The 17,600-nt window shown below is 34.3% G+C and overlaps 1 protein-coding gene and 1 long non-coding RNA gene across 2 annotated transcripts; one reads left to right on the top strand and one right to left on the bottom strand.

Annotated features, from left to right (window-relative positions):
• The first annotated feature begins 5,772 nt into the window (after positions 1–5,772).
• On the top strand, positions 5,773–6,990 carry LOC109004706 (putative F-box protein At1g65770). The gene has a single exon (XM_035689189.1). It carries the CDS (start codon positions 5,773–5,775, stop codon positions 6,988–6,990), a length of 1,218 nt encoding a protein of 405 aa, XP_035545082.1.
• A 7,329-nt stretch (positions 6,991–14,319) lies between these two features.
• LOC109004733 lies at positions 14,320–15,549 on the bottom strand. The gene is made up of 3 exons (XR_001998355.2): positions 15,363–15,549; positions 14,923–14,948; positions 14,320–14,737 (listed from the first exon to the last, which is right to left on the bottom strand). It is a non-coding gene; the product is annotated as an uncharacterized LOC109004733 (long non-coding RNA).
• Positions 15,550–17,600: the final 2,051 nt, after the last annotated feature.

Raw genomic sequence — 17,600 nt, 5'->3', positions numbered from 1 at the left:
TTTTAATTTTTTTTAGTTTTCTATATGAGTACTTGACGGTGGCCATGGCTAGAAATGTTGGTTGAGCTAGAAAATCATTAATAAGGTTGTGGAAACATATTCAACATACAGGCCCAATACCAAGTTCAGGCCAAGCCCGCATATAAATTTTATTTTATTTCTTTTAGGTTAATATGTGTGGGAAGCTCACTTGAGTTTTAACAAGAATTTTTTTAAAATAGGCTATGCGTTCAAAATTTTTATTCTGGTGGAATATAGATTTTTTTTTTGAGTCCAAATGATTAAGTTAAAACAATTTAATATTTATGGAACTAGTTGAGTTATTTTAAAATTTGAATCGAGGTCCATTAATATTTATTAAATACTCGACCCATAAAATATAGACAAGCCGAAGAGATTTTTTTGGATTGCTTTAACCAGCCCAAACCAATTGTAACGACCATACACTACTTAAGACGTGGGCAAAAATATTTTACAATGGGCCCAAAACCCAAGTCCATGAGAACCAGACTGCATGTCATGCACATCTCCATACCATTATATATATAAGACAACCACATAATCTGCATATTCCAACGCCATGGTTGAGAGAAACAGAGAGCTGGGAGAGACCGAGGGGTATCGGAGTTGGGAGAGGGAGAAATTGAGAGGCTGGAGGTGGGACAACTTTTGCACGGTGGAGAGGGCGCTAGTGGCTGGGCGTTGCGTCAGTGCACAATATTGTTGGGGAGAACCGAAAGAGTGAGAGAAATAAAGGGAGAGGCGTTGGAGGCTAGGTGTGGGTTGTTCGGCATGGGGAAAAAGTGATAGAGGGTGGCGGAGGGGTTGCTGGCAACACACTGCTGTGCCATGGAGAATGGCGGTAGCGCAACCATAATCAAGAGAGGGGTGGAGAAGAGAATGAAAGAGAAGAAGAGAGAGATCCATAGGGTGAGGGGAGGTTGAGAGCGAGGAAGGGTGTAGTCGGCGAGGTGTGGTGGTGGAACCCTCGACGATGGCAGAGCTAGTTTGTAAGGAGGCAAGCAACGGTCATGGGAGGGAAAGGGAGTGATGGCGCCAGGGAAAGTGGGGAGAGAGCAGAGAGGGAGAGGGAGAGGGAATTAGGGTTTTCGGCAATTAATCTAAGCCCTACATCTTAGGATTTATAATTTAAATTGAATGGTAGAGATTAAACTTGAAGATGAAAATAAGCATAACAAGAGTAGAGAAATGAAAATAAAATTGAACGAGACTACATTTAAAAATTGACCTTTATTTTATTGTCAAAAAATAATAATTTTCATCATAATAATAAAATGATGAGTCTTAATCAATATTTCTTTAGAGAAATACAATCATCCAGATAAATAGAGTTTTTAACATAAATAAAATGATGAATTTTGAATAATATTCTTCAAGAAATAAAATCATTTAAAAAAAATGATTTCTAAAACTTTATTATTTTCGGGGCTCCAAAAATAAAGAGGCTAGATTTAAAATTAGGTTTGGTTCAGTAAAACTAAAAATACCCCATTTAAAATATATTTGGGCTTTCAAAATATTTGGAGGATTTTAAAATACTTGGTTCAATTTAAAAATCATCCGCTTTATTTAAATAAAAATTTAAGATTTAAAAAGATTAGGTGAGACTCGTGGCCAACCTGAGAGAAAAAAAGAGCGGTTGGTCATAGCGCAGGGAATGTGATATGGTCAATATCCATGACCTGTATTTCGATTTTATTTTTTTGTGATGGTTCTTTCCACTTTTGGTTTCCCTGTATAGATGATCAAGTAAATCTGCTTTATTTCTTATTTGATTAATAGGGGTGTAGAATTGAGATGGATTTTTTTTTTCGGTCCGGTCCTAAACTTGGAATCCGGGTGCATTTGGGCGGTTATCTACCAGGATTACACCTGGGCGGGTGAGATAAGCCCGGATCCGGTTACGGATTTGGTTTTGTGACCGGTTATCCGTAACCGGGCTCTTTTTTTTTTTTTTTAAAAAAAAAAGGTAATTCTATAGACTAGCTCATACTACCTTAAACCTCATAAATATATTCACATATTATTTCTATTGATGTGTCAAATATTCAATACTTCTTTGACAGACAAATGGGTTTCTTGGTGGATTTGCAGGTGTTTGACACTTCGATCAAATGCTTCTCCATGATGTGGTCACTGCAGGATGAACTATACAAGCCATTCTTTTTAGGTACCAGTGCTGCATGATGACCTTTTAGATTTTTTTTTTAGTTTTCTATATGAGTACTTGAGAGTAGCCATGGCTAGAATGTTGGTTGAGCTGGAAAATCATTAATAAGGATGTGGAAACATATGTAACATACACAGCCCAACGCCAAGTTCAAGTCAAGCCCGCATATAGATTTTTTTTTTCTTCTTCTATTTAAGGTTAATATGCGTGGGAAGTCCAATTGAGTTTTAACAAAAAAAATTTAAAATAGGCTACTGATAAGTATTATTTTTATGTAATTTTTATCACTATTTTATATATGAAAAGTATCACTTTCTCTTCAATACTATTAATTTTATTTTATTTCTACATATTTTTATTTATTTTCTTGAATTTGAAGGAATTAGAAGATTTAGTACAAAATGAGAATATTTTGATACAAAAGAAAAGACTACGGATCAAGACCGATGAGAGGCAGCGAGATTTGAAGAAAGTCGATGAGATTTGGGAAAGCAGCCTTGTCCCATGGGCAACAAAGACATTTCTCTCGCTCAAAGGTGAGAAGACTTACATCTCGGTAGGCGAGGAAACACACGACCAAAAGGCGTGACCAGAAGGCACGAAGACTTGGTGACAAAACTCTAGGCGGTTAGATTGGGCGACTAGTCTAATGACCAACTTAAAAGATCAATCTAAACGACATCGTGGGTAACAACTAGAAAATGTGAGAGGAGTCTTTCATCCCGATCGGGAGTCTCTCTACTCGATAGGCGAGGAAAGGGCCGTGTGGTTTTTGTGACCTCTATACTTGTTCATTTGTGACCTCCACGCCAGTTATTAGAGGTGGGCTACAGGGAAGGGGTGCCCTCGCCCTGTAGGGGGCGGAAAGCACCCCTACCAATTATATTCAGTTCACACGGCATCCATCCAGTGGGATAATTCCTCCTGACCGAGATCAATTTTCTGCTGACCACCAAATTTGAGTTCCGCAATCAATCTTTTGGTGATCGAATTCTCCCGAACCCCGCAATTCAAGTCACATATCACTGAATTTTCTATTTTAGATAATCTCTTTATTCTTGGGATAATTCATTTTATGTTAATATTTATCTTTAAAAACTATTTTCCAAATCTTTAGGTTAAATTGTAGTCACAGTTATCTTGTTTCCATATTTGAATTTCGACATCTATTTAATACCGTCTTGTGGGATGAATAGGGAGAGTTTTGAATCAGAGTTGAGATTTTGTATGTTTTAGAGTCTGAGTCTGAGTTTAAAGTTTCATAATTTATTCTCTAAGTGTTCTTCCGAGAAGGTTGAACTGGAGGGCAGAGGCGAGAGCCGCATGCCTCATCAACCGACTTCAACGAAGAACACCAGTTTTATTCATTTTCTTTTCAATTCCATTACGAACTAATTCTATTTTCTAAAACTTTGATGTAGCCTAACATTGAATACACAATTTATATTCCAAGTTATTTTATTTTCAATATTTTCATGATTGAGTGTTTATTCCTTATTCTTAATGCTTACAGTTTTCTAGCTAACTATTGTTCAATCTTTTGGATTGCAATGAGATCGAGAGGTGATTTGTAATTAAAGCTCTAGGATTAAACACCATTAGTTGAGAGAAAGCAGAGATGCTTTACCGCGACTAGTGTGATTTTCAAGAAAATCTCAAAGAACTTAATGTGTCTCCAATTAGTTAAATTCACATAGAGATACAGAGTTATTAGTTTGAGATATTTTTTGTATTGTTCGAGAGAAAATATTGAATAGCTAAGAGATTTTTATCATCAACTCGGGATAAATGAGATTCTATAATAAGGAAGAATAAATTGTGTGAGATTTACTAGATGGAGTCAATCGCTCTAGATCTAGTCTTATTATTTTTTAAAATCTTAATTTTAACGTTCTTTTCTTCAGTTTAATTTAGATAAACCATTCTTCAAAGAAAAATGCTAGGGAGCCTGTTTTGGGCTCCCGTTTATTTTGCCCGATTGCCTTTTTTTTTACTTACTGATTAAGAAAATATTGTTTAATAATATTGTGAATTTTTTAATTTTTTAAAAAATATTTAAAAGTGATAAAAAAATGATGTGAAATTTTTTTTTTAAAGATTTTTATTTTTTTACATCAATTTTTAACACTTTTAAATATTTAAAAAAAAAATTCATATTAAACAACATTTTCTTAATCACTAAGTTAAAAAAAAAAAAACTAAAAAAAAAAAAAAAACAATCCGGAAAATCAACCGGGAGCCCAAAACGGACTCGCTAGCATTTCCCTTCTTCAAATTTCAGTTTTCCAAATAGTAATTAACTTAGTTAATTTCATTAATACTTAATAGCATAATTTTGTTAGACTTGTGTTTGAGATGAGATTAATTTGTTAAGTAAATATTGTGTTGAAGATAGTATTTTTACACGAGCTTAGTTTTAAGAGTAATATTACATACAGTCGTAGAGTGCGCAAGCGTTACGTAATCATTTGAAAAAGAGTGGTCCACTATTAAAAAAATAATTTTTTTCACATGTATTCTATATTTACTTACTTTTTTTAAAGTGATTGTACAGTATTTATACACTCCACAATTACAAATATTATTTCTCTAGTTTTAATTGAGTAAATATATTAGCTAATACTTATTTTACAAAATAATTTAGAGTTTAATATATTAGTAAAAGAAATTAACTGGATATCAAGAAATTTGAAAAGTGATGATATTTAGATTATAAAAATTTTAATTTATTTTAAATATAAATTATTTTAGTATTTCAGATTTCAATATCAAAATACATGTTATATACGTAAGTTAATGTCTATTTTATAGGAAAATAGAAAGACTGAGCAGATATAGTTCACCCAAACTCAAACTCAAACTCCAACTCCTATTCCAACTCCAACTCCGCGACTCCAAGCTATTTAATTAAATTTGCCCTGGGCATCTCTTCCTCGAAAGCGCTCTCTCTCTCTCTTTGAATTCTACTATATTCATGACTGCGCTACAAATGTCGTCGGCGTCATCGATCGGTACGTGCTTGGTCCTTAACCCGACTACCTTTTTCGAGCCCTGTATATCTACTACATATATGACTCTGTCAACATTTTGGTCGTGCGCGTCTTTTTTCGTGTTTTTGTCTTGTTTAACCCCTTTACAGTGCGAAAACAATGTGTTTTAACACTGATCATCGATCGTTTTCTTAGTGCTATATATCATCCACCCTCTACGTGTGTGTGTGTTTGGTTTCTCTTCTTTGTCAAGTTATCGAGCTGCATGCAGATCTGGGGTTCATAGAAAATCGATTTAGGACGAAAAAGTTGTGATTGTGCTATTCAATGTCTGTAATACTGTTAATTAAATAGCTCCAAGCGCGCAGGGAATGTGATATGGTCAATATCTGTGAGCTGGATTTCGGTTTTATTTCTTTGTGATGTTTCTTTCCACTTTTGGTTTCCCTGTGCAGGTGATCTATATATTTGCTTTATTTCTGATCTGATTAATTATGTTATATGTATGTATATATATATATATATATATATATATTTACGATTGTTATTTCGCCTTAATTAATTTACTTTGGGTGAAATTAATTAGCAGGTATGCCGTCTCAATGGTCTTTGCTTCTCTCAGACTTGCTTAAAAGCATTGAAGAGCATACGATGTCTTATGCTGATAAGGTGAGGCTCCGTTGCGTTTGTGCTTCATGGCGTTCCCAGCTGCCAAAACTACATGACCACCCCATCGGTACTCGACTTCCATGGTTGTTAGTACCTTTTAATGATAACCTTGATAGCAAGGGGGCATCTAAATTCTATGACCCCCTGGAGAAGAAGCTTTACGAACTTGATCATTTGCCGGAGGCTGAAGAGAAGGCGTTGTTTAAGGGTTCAACACAAGGTGGTTGGGTGGTGGTTGCAGAAACCGGCGATAAAATATATGTGGTTAATCCTCTTACAAGGGCCAGATTCCAGCTTCCTCCAAGGTCCAAGTTTCCTGATGTAAGAAAGTATCGTGCCAATAAACATGACAATGAGTATTTAATTCGGGAGCCCCATGATTTCAACGAGTATTATCAAATGGATGCAACTCATTTAAGGAACTATTTTCTACCAAAAGTTGTGTTATCTCCTAGTACTTGCGATAGTACTGATTTTATAGCAGTGGCTATCTATGGGGAGATAGGGAGACTTGCCTACTGTAGACGTGGAGACAAGAAGTGGCATGTGTTGAGTGAAGAGTTTACTTATTCAGATGTCAGATTTCATGAACAAGTACTATATGCAGTAGAATTTAATGGTAGGCTGTTGGCTTTCGACTTCAATACTAATGCTTCTTGTCCAAAGCCAAAGGAGATTGAAATTGTAGCACCGTTTCCAACTCCGTTGACAGGGCAGTTATATTTGGTTTGGTGTTCTGGAGGTATAATAATGGTGAGACGAGATACTGATCTCGATGATGAGGCCTACGATCAAGATGTACGTATAAGTGTGACTCTTGGTTTTAACATATTCAAGCTTGACAGTACTAGTGACGATGGAAAAGGAAAATGGTGTGAGGTTGAAAGTTTAGGTGATCACGTGTTGTTTTTGGGATTGAATTCGTCTACAGCCTTTTCATGTCGGGATTTTCCAGGTTGCTTCAAGGGAAATCAAATATATTGCACCGATGACAATGTTTCTGCTGATGCCAAGGGAAGTGGAAGACTTTTTGATCAAGGTGTGTACAGCTTGGATGAAAAAGTGTTTGAGCGCTTTCCAGCCTATGTTGGTGACACTCGTCAGGTTTGGCCAGCACCAATCTGGATTATGCCCAAATAGCCTTTCTGACCAATTTCCTTTTGTTTCATCAACCCATAATTTAGATTGGAGAGGAAATATTTGATCATATAGAAGAAAATTGGAGAGGGACATATATAGATTTTTTAAAATTTTGGAGATTATCATGTAACGGTTATAATATATATATATATATATATATATATATATATATATTGCACGTTTGCTTAGTTTATATTTAATTTTTTTTCATTAAGAACTAATTTTTTTATTAATAAGGACATAATGTTTTGGTTAATTAAATAACAATGTAATGTTTATGTAATTTATAAATAATGACCTTCACCGCGTGCACATCCCAGAGGGTCTAGTTCTGCCACCTCCACTTAAGAGACATACCTCGGTTCCCATTTACATCTCTGGCATCTTTCTTTTCCTTTGCAACTTCGAAAACATTGTGGCATAAGTTCTTTATGGAAGTAGAAACTTGCAGTGGTAAACCATAATCAATGTCTAACAATATGATGAGTAAAAGAATGAAAACTCTAGTGGGCTACATAGCTCAATCAACTTAAGCTTGTCTACCTTGAGCTATAAAACAAGCAGTAAATAAATTTGTAAATTGCTCAAAATGAACAGAAGGCAACTAATTTCCCTGCCTATGTATGGTGAGAGAGACAAAGAGGGATCATGAATGAGGTACCTTATGCTTTTTGGCACACAAATAAAATGCCACTGCAATAAATAAGGGGCGAGTGAAGTCAGCACTTGCATGGTATCTATGCAACACTGGATACAATTGGACACAATCACTCATGGTACAACAGTTTATTTTGTGTGCCAAAAATTCTTTACATCAGAATTTTTTACATCAGAGCAATAATGAAAACTAACAATTCTTTACATCAAAGAAGAAACAGGAGGCAAAATGACAGCATGTAACACGCATAGGACTCAATAGTTCATCCTTTTGGCAATAAATAAATCCAACTCAACAATAATACCTTTCGACTCATCAAGCAACCCCATAAGTGCCTTGTCCTCTTCATTCCCTTTAGAAGCTTCTCCAGGCAAAGTATGAACAAGATGAAAAACTTATTATGTTAAGCTTCCATTTGCAAAGTGCAACTGAAAACAAACAATAGAGAAAGAAATAGCTTATAATTGTTGTCCTGAAACGTGTATAAGAGCCCATAGCTCAATCGAAAACAGATAGAATGCTCCAAGCACTGAACCAAAACACTCAAAGCTCTAAAATATGAAAGATTTCAGCCAAATAAATAACTAACTTCCCAATAGCCATCCTCATGGGCCAACAATTCTCGGGCAAAAAATCAATGTCATTCCTGGGCACTCATGAACTAAACTGTAAAAAACCAGAACAACCATGTGGTTATATAAACCCCTAAAATTCTGTACTGGAACAGGAAAAAGAAATGAAACCAACATAAATAAATAAAAAATGATATGAAATATGACCAATAAAAGGGAATGAAAATCATAAACGTATTTGCAGATTATGTTGAAAAAAGTAATCTTGGCAACTGGAAAATACCTTATGATTCATGCCAAATAGAGAGTATATCACAACTGCATATACAAAACGACATTGACTTAATTCTGTTAAAACAAAAATTTCTGTTTGATAGGATCTTTATATATATCTATTACTATTATATAAGTGCCTATCAAACGGATGTTAAACGGAAATTCTTGTTTTCCGTTAAATCCGCGTTTTTCATTAAATTCGCGTTAAAGAACGCAGCTTTCGTCCAGATGACAAATTACCCATGCACAAACATTTCCGAACTAATTCAACAAAAACTCAAAGAAAGGAGAAAAAAGACACAAAATGAGGAAGGCTATCACTTTTTTTTCTTTCCGCACTAGCCGAGCAACAAACAAGATGGGGAAGTAAAATTACTGAAAGGCCCGGAAGGACGAAGAAATGGAGGAGGAGGTTCACTTGGTGCTCCGAGTCTGATCTAAGCTAAGAGAATTAGGGTTCTTCAACGGCGGGAACTTACAGCGTCGCTGCTGAAGGTACTTTTACAGGAATTGATCAAAACTGCAGCTTTGTGAAGCTTAAATTTACAGTTCTTAAGCTCCAAGAAAAGGACGCAGATGGCTACCTCCTTAAGCTCTCTCTTTCTCCCACTCTCCCTCTCCCTGTCACTCTCTCTACGACTTGCAGAAGAGTGAGCAAGTTGTGATTTTCGGACCAGAGCCAAAGATAAAGCGATCGAAATAGTAACGAGGAAATTAAAAATAAATACATATATTCATTTTTCAACGAAAAAAATGCTGCTCTAGGTTCGTCTCCGCACCTCAGCTTTGGCATCAGGTTCTTGTCCGAAGCCGAACTAAGATTGAGATAAGTACTGTGTTTTCCCGGTGCATGTACGCAATTGAACTCCATCCGTTGGATTAAGATATTTTTACGATGGGGTGGGAGCCTGGAGGGCCTGGAGGGGCGAGCGGGAATGGTGAACTACTTCGTTTGGATGACAAACATCTCTCAACTCATCTCAACTCATCATTACAACTTTTTCAAATTCCAATATAAAATATAATAAACAATTCAACTTTTTCAAATTCTAAAATAATAATAATATTAAAAAATAATATTCTAACAATATTTTATCATCTCAATTCAACTCAACTCAACTCACTTCAACATCCAAACGTAACCTTATTTTTCAAGTCACTTTTGGAGGCTGGAGCCTCTTTTCCTTTTTTCCTTTTTTTATAAAACTAAAAATTGTAAATATTGCTTGGGATTTTTACAATTATTTGGGCTTTTATTTATTTTCCCGCCGCCAGGTTAAGCAAATCAAATTGAAATCAAGGGTGGCCATTAACATGTTTTAAATTTGCTTCCTACTTCAATAAAATATATGTATTTCATTGTGAACGTTGGCTGTTATTGCTTTTGGTGGTTTTTCTTGCAATTAATTTATTACAAGAAAAATAAATATTTATGACGAATTATTTGTAATGATAATGAATATTTGAGATAAAAATAAATTCATTTTAACAGAAAATAGTCATTTTCACATGAAACAGGTGACCACATCAATAATTATTTAAAGAGCTAGGTCAGATAATAATATTATTGCAAATTAACTAGATTCTTCATATATATATATATATATATATATACTAGGTGCACGTTTGCTTAGTTTATATTTAATTTTTTTGTTAAGAACTAATTTTTTATTAATAAGGAATTCAATATATATATATATATATAATTATATATAAAAAAATCTATTCATTGCCAATTTTACAGTAAATGATAGATTTATAAGTAAAATATAATAAATGGTTTATCTACAATCATCAAATATCACATCATAAGATAATGAAAAGATTATGACATTTGAGGATTATAATATTTGTTGATAATTATCCAATTTTAAGAAATATCTAATACGATTTAATTAAGAGACTCATCCAAATAACCTACAATAAACAATATCACACATTTATATATATATGACCTAATAATTCCATGAACGATGATAAGATATTATGTGATAAGGGGTAAAAGTGATTTTTCTCTTTTTAGGTCTCCATCAATTCTAAAAATGGCAACATTGATCAGTATTGATCTACTAGCCAATTCTCTTTAATTATTATACTTTTTATTCATATATTTGCTAAAAAAAAAAATCATTCATGAAATTATTCATTAATCATTTTTTTTAAACCACGTTATTTTTATAAAAAAAAAAATTGTTTCACTCAACTAGACAACGTGCAAACGACCTAGTAAAGAGATAAAGAGGCTATCAAATGGAATTTTCTTATTTTAATGGAATTTTCTTGTTTTCCCGTTAAACATAGCGCCGTTCGTCTAAATCCGCTCTCTCAAACTCCATCGTCTTCCGCTGCTCCTACGCTCTTGGTAAGTGACTCTCCTTCCTCTCATCTCAGTGTTGATTGTATCACTGTAGCACCTCCATTGAAAAGCAGCAAAACAGAAACTTTTCATGTTACAAAAAAAAAAAAAAAAAAAGGAAAAGAAAAAAGAAATGCAAACCTGGAACAAGATCAGAGTGGTCCCGAGAAACATAGAGACTAATCAATAACAAGCCACACAGAAAAAAATATAAAGGATGTTTTCTGGGCTTACTTTTGATGGTTTTGGGTACAGGGTGCAGAATTGGGCACAAAGAGACGAGATTAGTTTGGGTAGAGGTTGAAGGGAGTGAACGAGGAGAGAGAGAGGAAAATAAAAGGTTGAATGAAAGGAAACTCACGAGAAATATCTGTCCGAATCGGTATGATATTACCATAAACATAACTGTATATACTGTTAGCCCCACAAACACCATGAATCATATTAGCAATTGCCCATAGCCGGCTGTCAAAAATGTAAATTTTTGAAAAGAACTAAAATTTCCGAAGGAATCAAGCATTGCGATTCTACTATTGTTGTACGCAAACCTTATGGCTTGCCAACCCAAAACCCATGGGTTCAGGCCACTATTGCAGAGGACGTTATTATTATCAGTTCTGCTATATACAAGCGAAGTTGCGGACCGATATGTGTACCGATGCTCACGTGGATAATATTGTCAGATGTTAAATTTATTAATTTAAAAAAAGAAGAAGAAGAAGAAGAAGAAAGAAAGAGAAAGAAGAAAACACGAATAGAAGAGAGAAAGACCGATTCATCTTCTTCCTTGAGAAACTCTATCTGCACGCAAGTTCACAAAATCTCCATCTTCATCTTCTTCATCTACTACAGATTTTCATCTCCATCTTCTCCATTTGCTGCAAATTGTTGGTGGGATTTCTTAGATTGGTGATTGTCTAGAAATCCCTAAATCTCATTTAAGTTCAGCCATCTCTTTACAAATTAATCGTAGCTTAAATTTTTATTTTGTTTTGGGTCGATCGGCAAGACTAAAGAACTTACAATGGAAAATTTTGGAGCTGCTTCCTTCTCGACCACATACCTAAGACATTTTCTTGTGGGTCTCGTGGAGCCGCTTTTCTCTTCACTCAATTGCATTAATCTACGTAGTTCTACAACTATAAAATATCATTAGTTGAAGGATATGCTTTTCTGAGCATTGACATTGGATTCATCAAAGTTATCTCTAAAATTTGATGAAAAGTACATGATTTCTATAAATCCAAAACTTTCCTAGCCATAACTCCACATTGAATTAGTCATTGAATTCATCAAAATAATAATATAATATTATTATTTTAATAAAAATATTTTTATTTTTTTTCATATTTTATAATTACACTAATCATATGTTAATTAATAATTTTATTTTATTTTTACATTATTATTACAAGACGGTTGGAGATTAAGCGTGAATAAAAAAGACCTTTGGAAATTAAAAGTGAATAAAAAATAGATTTGATGAGTGAATAGTAGCCCTTCGAATTTGAAGAAACTTATCCATTTACTGTAGCTCAAAGTTTCACATTTATCTCTTTGACTAATCCAATGCAGCCCTATGTTGATGAAATTCATCAAATTTTGCATTTGGCTAGACTTTTGATGAAGCCAATGGCCATGGGGACCACTGTGTTGCTATCATGACATGTTTTATGCTTTGAATTGTATGCTATATGTCTACCTTATTCTATTATTTTTTGCCTAAGACTTTTTTTTTTTTTTTTGGTTTTTGGATTCTACCTGGTGCCTTGCTGGTAACATGTTTGATATTCTGCTTCAATCAATACCCATTAATTTACCAGTTTTTTGCCTTCTAACATACACTTTTTTGCCTTTCTCTGCTTTTTTTTTAATTGTTATTAAGTTTCTAGATTTTATTCAGTAGAAAATAAACTCTACAATCATGCTTAATGTTATACATGATGATCACACATCACTTAAAAAAATAAATTTTATTTTATAAAATAAATTATATCATGTTAATACGTAAGGAAAAATGTATATCACACCGGCTTGATCATTATAAAGTTTTTCCTCCTTCAATTATTGGGGTTGTTGCATTATTTAGAGAGAGAGAGAGAGAGAGAGAGAGGATCGCTTTGTTTTTCATTCTCCAAGTTACCACGATCTTCTCTCAAGTCAAGATTCTCTAATTGGGTTTTCATTTATTTTTTTATTATTTACTTGAACTCTATAAATTCTGATACTTGCTAGCTTTAACAAGTAGTTCTAGTTAACAAATAGTTCTAGTTAAAGGCTTAAGTAGCTTCAACTTCCAGATCTAGATAATTTTTATTGTTTTAAAATATTAGTAAATATTCTGTAGATAGAGAAAGGGAAAGAACATGCATCTCCTATAATGCCTTCTACCACAAATCCATCAAGAAATCCATCAACTCAGGTATGTGGAGTATTCTCACCTCTTTCAATTTTTTCTCACCTCTTTCAGTTTTTTTGCTCGTTATCATGACATGGTTGTTGACATCTTAGGTGATGCAAAGACCATTTTATACATATTTGTCACCACCTCTTATCAAATAGTTATAGCCGCATGGTGTTAAGAGAGTGTTTGATTTGCTTTAAATTAATCTAGTTTTTTTTTTTTTTTTAATCTATTGTTAGCAGCTACAAAATAATACAGAGGTGCTGGAATTTAGTGGAACCCAATTTGGTTTTGTAGTGAGTGAGACTCAAGAAAGTGTAATTTTTTTAACTTGATCACTCTCTCTAAAGTGAATTATTTAGTTACATGTGGATGAGTTTTTAACTGTTATATTATGTTCACAGATACAACTTGGGCTACCTGGAACCCAGCCGAATAGCTTGTCTGGGACACAACGGTGGTTATAAGTCAATATACTTAGTGAAAATATAGTTGATGTCTGAAACTACTAGCTGCAATTTAATTTTTTGGTGGAAGTGCGTACAATATGTAACTTAATATTGGTAGGTGGACTAATTTGTATGACTAGCTTGCACTTGAAATTATCATTTATTTTACAGGATTTTTGAATTTTATTGTGTAGACATGCAGCTGTCATTGTGTTATTTTCATCAATGCATCATAATTTCCAGGTCAATGCTCCACATAGGGTGGGGAGGATAACAGTTGAACTGCAAGGCAGGATTAATGGTAGTCGGACACTCACTTAGGAGCATATCTAAACAAAATATTTGGTCTTATTGTTTCAGCAAATATTTCTTAATTTGACAGTTCATATAAAAACAAACGATTTGCTTATTAGATGGATTCAATGCTTATAATAAATTTGAACGGCATGCACGTCATAACTTGTCTGAAAATGCTAAATAATTCCAACAGCATGCAATCCACCATTTGTCAACCTCAAGTAAATAATTTTTTCATTCCAGCTTCACCAGCAACAATAAATGGTGGAATAATAATTTTCCTATAGCCTTCTATCAATAACTGGATTAAATCCACATTTAATGGCTCACAATTACATCGCTAATATGTAAACTTTTACAATACACATAGTTTCTAGCTACATACACGGTTACAACATACTAAGGTCACTATGGTGACTACATTCACATGGATCTAGCGTAGACATTCTTGTAGCTTTTGTCCAATTACATCAACCATATATCAAGCGGCCTTGATTAGTGGGTATTCACATGGAAAAGCTAGCTGCTGCAACATGAAATGGGCACCTCTTCTTGTCTTTTATTTGGCAATCAAAGACTAAATAGATAATGCACAATACCTGTGACTTTCACATTCCTCTCTTAAATTTCTCAACCAGGCAATGTCGCTTAAGGGAAAAAAAACATAGCAATGTCAAAACCATTTGGTCTTCCTTCTCCCAGATCCCTGATCACCGACTATTTCAAACAACGTGCCTGAAGAGTTGCGATCTCAAAGTTGAGGTTAATGAAAAAATACATAAATATACCTAAACTTTAAAGAGGCAAAGTTAGTTTTTCCTCTGCCATCAGCTCTTTTTTCATATATTCCTTATGTTCTCTGCTCAAATGAAATTCTTATGCAACATTATACTGATAAAACAATTACTACACAAACTTACCTCATTGGACAAAAAGACAAGTGAACCTGAACATGAAAAAGCATCTCATCAAGTGGCAAGCAAATTTTAAATTTTAAACAACGCATAATGCTTAAATTTGAATAGGTGTTAAATTTTACAGTGGTCAAAGCTCTGGTACAAAACACAAGAGATTCAACATGTTCTATGATTAACCCAACAACAATCTAATTTATTGATTCATTGGGAAAAATTAGAGTTAAAACCACATTTGAAGCTACCTATATTATCAAACACATCTAAACAGAACCTTTTATTTTCATTTTTCTTAAACATGCATTCAAAAGAATTTGAGTAGACCATTTTCGGTCCATATGAGAACCATGCAAGACCCAATTTAAAAAAGCCCCAAATATGTTTACCCTATAATGGAATACACAAAAGGCATAAAGATGATGTGAAGTAGATCGGCAATGAATTACTTGAAGAGTTTCTCATTCGTATCCTTCAAGCGAGCCACATCGGCAACAACGAAAATCCTTCTCCGCAACGAAAAAATTCCCAGGGAATGGATGAAACCTTTTGAGTTTGGATTTTTCTGAACCAGATTTGGGAGAAGGTGAAATGTGTGGGAATGGATGAAGGAGAAAAGAAATTTAGTGGAAAATTAATGAAGCTACGTACAAGGGGAAGGAAAAGGGATAGGGATTTTTTTTTCACTGTCTTGCTAAACGCACCGTTTTAATAATTGAATTCAAAAGTTTGAAATTTTGCTAGAACGATTTTGCCGCTACTTAATATCTGATTTGCAAATCCACACCATTTCATTAATTAAAGAAAAACTCTATTTGCACCCGGGAGGTGTACCCCCCGCGTACACGGGCCTCCACGTGGATGTCAAAAACGCTGCGTTTCATTTGCAGCCCTCAACTGATAGACCCTCCTCCGTCTTCATCACAGACACCAAACAATAAACGAGCCACTGCAAGTGTTGGTGAGGCACGAAGAGTCTAAAATCAAGACTAACGAAACGAAATCAACAGAGCTTCAGACGAAGATGATTGAACTTGCGAATGACACATGGAAGAACGCTTCGATCCCCAATCTTCACCTCGCACCGTTCAAACCTCCAAGCTTCCCACGGCCGTGCTGCCAGACGAAAGACAAAGGGACTAAAACAGAGCATACCCACACTCCACACGAGCGCCTCCTCCTTCACTCCACACGTAATCGAATCCATGGTCTTCGAACTTTCCAGAATTAACCACACCGTAGCTCCATTTTTGGTCTGGATCTCTGCCAAGGCCAATGGATCCCCACATGCAACAACGCCCTTGCCGAGGGTCCCTCTTGCATATTCGTTGGCCCTATCAAGATCGCCACCCAAGAAACCCTAGAAGCTCCTTATCGTCAAGTAGGATACGGTGGTTCTCTTGATTTCTTAGTAACTTAATTTTTTTGATTACTGACTCTGGTTGTGTTTGGTTGCCGAGAAAATGTTAAGGAAATGAATTTCAATCTTCTGATATAATTAGCGATTTATTTGGTTCATGATTCCTCATACCTACTAATGTTATTTGCAATTTAACTCCTGCGATTTTCATGTTTTTTGTGGTTCTTGGTTTCATTGTGAAGCTCAAATGCTGAATTTGCCTGTAATTAGTTTTTGAGAGCGCAAAAACGATGAAGATAGATGTACAGTAAAAACGGTGCGTTTCACTGTTATATGCCTCCGCAGACTTCAACTCTTAATTTTTTTTTTTTTAAGTAATATAAAACTGCGGTGATTCCGCAACGGGTACCCGAAGGCGGGTACCTGTAGCAGAATTGTTAATTAAAAGGTTGACTTTCTGACTTGCCAAGTTGGATGGGTACGCATATTGGGTGCGCAAATTTCTTACGAGCATAATTTGCCTATTATTATTGAGAAGAAGTTTGTAGAAGTCAAATGAATAGTTGGTCTGGCTTTTATCATTTTATTTTTATTTGCCCAAAACTTGGACAACTAAAGTGGCAAAACGAGCCGTTTAATTTGGGCTGGTGGATTCGTGCGCGGATTCATTCCCAAAATGGACAGTATTTAGATTTTTCCATTTCAAAAATATAGGTGAATCAGATCAAATAATTTTATTAAAAAATAATATATGTACTTGTGAAAATTTTGTAAATTATGGAGATGGGTTGTTAATAAGATAAAAACATAAAAACCTTCAATAGGGCATGTGTGCTGCTTAAACTTGAAAATAAAGTTGAAAATAAATTTGTACAAAAATAATTCTGCTCAACCACTCCACCAAGATGCTTGAATTTCACAAAATCTTAAAAATAGAGTGTCAATCATTTGAAGATTTATCTAGCAGCTTCCTAATCATATATGTACATTTGTTTTTTTATTATCTCAATTTAAAATTATTTTGATCATTCTCAAATTTAGTTATAATTAGTTAGATATTTTATTATGTCAATGTTAAATTTTATTTATCCGTTTGTAACATTTCTTATTTCTTTACTATTTAATATTAGTAGATCATCAGGGTTCTTTGCAACATATTTCAACTCGATACTTCCGTTCAATAACTTCATTTAAGAGGCAGATTAGTTACTATTAGAAGAAAAAAATAAAAACGATATTTTGATCAAGCTTACAAAAATTTGAGACTCTAACCTCGTTTTTCAATCACTCACTTCCTAAACTCTTCGTAAAGCATCATGTCATTCTC

This window comes from Juglans regia, chromosome 4 (assembly GCF_001411555.2).
Source record: "Juglans regia cultivar Chandler chromosome 4, Walnut 2.0, whole genome shotgun sequence".
Taxonomy (NCBI): Eukaryota; Viridiplantae; Streptophyta; class Magnoliopsida; order Fagales; family Juglandaceae; genus Juglans; species Juglans regia.
Note: the sequence above shows the minus strand (reverse complement) of the source record. Positions and strands in the feature narration are given on the sequence as shown.

Coding starts and splice junctions, on each gene's coding strand:
- LOC109004706 (XM_035689189.1), top strand. CDS start 5,773: ATGCCGTCTCAATGGTCTTTGCTTCTCTCAGACTTGCTTAAAAGCATT.